Below are 3,507 nucleotides of genomic sequence, written 5' to 3'. Positions count from 1 at the left end.
GGGGAGGCAGGATGGAAGTTCAAAGGTAAATAGGTATTTGAAATTCATTATAATTCTAAAAATGTAAAATTAAATCAAGTAGACTTATCTCTGAAATATCGTAAGCCAGACATCAAATTGTAAATGAGGTGGTAAACAATGAACATAAAAAAAAAAAAGAAATGAAGAATAGAAAACTACAAGCTACAGGCATTAACCTTATCCCTACGAGTCATGGATCAAAGGCCATGTCATCATATTTGCTGACTTGCATTCAAAATATTATTGAATTACTATTTTATGAATTTATCTCAATAAGTATGGTATCAAATTGTAGATTATAATTCAAATTTTATATTACACATTATTCAATTTCTTAATTTAAAAGTAAATATTAAAAACCACTTAAACAATGATTTTTATGTTACATGGTACATTTAATGTAGCATTGATTCATATTAGATGTTTTTGGTGTCAAATTACAAAGTCTATATAGTTTTGTACCAATTAGAAACACAAATTACCAATATTAACAAGCCAGAATATAAAATAAGAGCCTCCTATATTTTCTATTTGCCAATATATCACTCATGTACTGAATCAAACACAGTGGCCCTACTCACCTCTTTCCATTTTTGGAAACAGTCCCTTACTACACTTACTTGTGTATATGACATGTGAATAACCAATCAAATACAGCTTAGTTACTAAAGTTGATAAATTATAATAGAATTCCATGGTATCAATATAGTAATTTATGATTTTTTGATTATTCAAATGTATATATATATATATATATAAAACTAAAAAACATTTCATTTCACATCCTCCACGTGCAAAATTTCTTGAGGCTTAGCAAGCTATGAGAAGTAGTAACCAAGTACAAAGGTCATAACAAGAAGCGATAACTGTTTGCTTTACTTCTTCATTTAATGTTATATGTTTTAAGAAAAATAAGTTTAAGAACTTGTTTGTAAATAGCAATAATCTATATAGATATATAATGTATAATAATTGAAATGTGACTGTATTTTACAAAATACTAGTCTACTAAAACCCAGCCAAGACAGGTCACTTTGTAAAGACCAAAGGTCAGTTTTATATTATTGGATATGGTGCATGTGTGCCGTGTCACCATAGCTTCTGTATTGTTAGCCAGGCATGGCTGAAAGGTCAATATAATAAAAATAATATATATATATATAAATGTATAATGTTATGAGATTTAAGCTATTTAGACTAAACATTTGTGTCTTTGTGTTATAATTTGTAGTCATTCTAGAATGAAAGAAGCATAATTTATATATATTTCCTAATTTTTTATGGTGGTTACGAGGTAGGTCAAATTGAACGATCCCATATAGTTAGGGTAGAGAAAATAACAGACAAAATATAAAGTTTTACTGAAAACAAATGTTTGAAATGTATTTTGGATGTTTTAGAGATTACACAAATAATATTTAAGATTTGGGGGATGAAGAATAGTTTTTAATAATGAAATGAAAATCCCTTCGCACTCAGACTAGTAATAAAACAGACTCAATATTTTCACAAACACATCTTTAGTGTACAAAGGACTTGGAATCATTACTAAAAGTCTACCAAATTCTGTGAAGATACACATACAGCATTAAAAATTGTAGTATGAATAGTTAATGTGTACAAATGTGTATACAAACTCATGTATTTTATGCCAAGCCCATCACAAAAGGGTTAATATAATAATCTAGACTAGAAGAAATATGTGGATAACAGAGTTGAAGTAGAATCCAGAACCAATAATTTCAACACTGGATTTTAAGGGAGAATGAATGGAACAGCTTTATAAAAATACTGGACCTAAAGGACACTCAGAAAAAAAGGATTCTTTTCATCAGGGTATCTCTTCACCAATAATACCCTTTAATTCAGACAACAAAGTTGGTTTTGTAAGCATTAATGGTATATTGAAATTATAGAGCCAATAATAGGACAATGGAAGTGATATAAACAGATACGACAAATACTATGTTCTGCTCCTACAATGTAAGGTTCTTGGGGGAGCAGTCCAGATGTGTAATGAAAGGACATACTACAAAGGCAGTAGCTCCTATTCATCCATATTTTAACATCAAGCTCTTTTTCATATTATTATTTACCACATACAAAACGATCATGCTTTTTGGGCAGGAGAACATTACTTCTGGAACACACTGGTAATGTTGAGCTGAAAATAAATATGGATATACAAATATATTACTTTAGCATCCGTTAATGTCCATAGGTATACAGATGTGATGAAGTTTCATATATATGGGTGTTTCATACCATGATTCCAGTGCTTCTTAGTGTTCGTGGAGGTAATGTACAACTTATGTATCCCAGCCCTTCGGAAGTACACAGACTCATGGAAATTATGTTACATAAACTTCACAAAAGATGCCATTCACGTATGGTCACATATAGGTACAATAAAGTCACCATGAGTTTGTTGTAAAGATTATTTTTCTTGTACTTTTTCTTCTTCCATCCAAATAAGTAAAGGTGTCACATTTCAAAATCTCTTTTGACAAATCTGAACATTTTATGGATGTTATATAAATATCTTCAAGTTGCCAATAATACACACTGCCACTATTTAACATTTCATTTCTTCTACACTTCCAGAAACCTATAATCTTTGTCAAATATTTCTAAAAACATGCACACATCATACTTTCACTAATCTACCCATATGATACATCTCTATATTTATATTCGAGTTCTTCTGCAAAACATGCTAGATTCATGCCACATGTTCAAGAGGTGTACATGTACTTTTGGTAGGAGAAGGTAAAGGTAATTAATTTGACTAAATACAAAAACAAAAACTTATAAATGAAAAAATGTAACAAATCAAGATTCCAACTCATCAGTTACCAAATTTTGAAATTATCGACTTACTTCACAAAGCTCATAGATCCGAGAACGATACTTTAAAACTTCTGCTTCCAACTCCAAAACTTGTTCTGCTCTTTTTCTACTTGATTCTAATTGGTTTTCTAACATAGTCTTAGTATCCATAAGAATTCTGTTATTCTCTCTAAGTTCCTGTAAAGATATACTCAAAGTGAAGTACCATTATATTTAAAACCACTAAGCATTTGTGTGAGAGAATCTAAAATAAATTACTAGTACGCCTCTAATTTACAGTTACCTCCCTTCATGATAAACTAAATACCATTTGGACTAATGAGTTCTTGAACCTCCTTTAAACGTATTTAGCTAAAGACAGTTGGGCTTTTTAAACTATCTGGACAATACTGTTACAACAGCGGAAGTCACGTGACGCTGCTGGCACGTTTGGTGTTGGTAGTGTGCGTAAAATTTCTCAAATGATCATGAATGATTAGACAGGCCCGAGTGCATTCAAGACGCCCCCTTCTTTAGTATATAAACCTAGCAGAAAAAGCCTGCGGATGATGAATGTATGATAAAGCGAACAGTAGACAAGGTAAGTTTTGGGCAAAGTTATCGAGATTGTGAATCGCTGTGGTTTATAGCATGTAT

The 3,507-nt window shown here is 31.0% G+C and overlaps 1 protein-coding gene across 11 annotated transcripts in view; it reads right to left on the bottom strand.

Annotated features, from left to right (window-relative positions):
* Positions 1–3,507, bottom strand: part of LOC106464628 (protein Daple-like) — a 142,667-nt gene that overhangs the window by 73,410 nt on the left and 65,750 nt on the right. For all 11 annotated transcript variants that reach the window (XR_002611793.1, XM_022392361.1, XM_022392362.1 and 8 more), the window contains one exon: positions 2,902–3,048. Coding sequence is in view for 10 of the 11 variants with exons in the window: in XM_022392361.1 (XP_022248069.1) it covers positions 2,902–3,048 (147 nt within the window). In the remaining variant the exon portion in view is untranslated. The remainder of the gene's footprint in view (positions 1–2,901; positions 3,049–3,507) is intronic.

This window comes from Limulus polyphemus, unplaced genomic scaffold (genome assembly GCF_000517525.1).
Source record: "Limulus polyphemus unplaced genomic scaffold, Limulus_polyphemus-2.1.2 Scaffold1703, whole genome shotgun sequence".
Classification (NCBI taxonomy): domain Eukaryota; kingdom Metazoa; phylum Arthropoda; class Merostomata; order Xiphosura; family Limulidae; genus Limulus; species Limulus polyphemus.
This window is presented reverse-complemented; position numbering and strand designations above follow the sequence as displayed.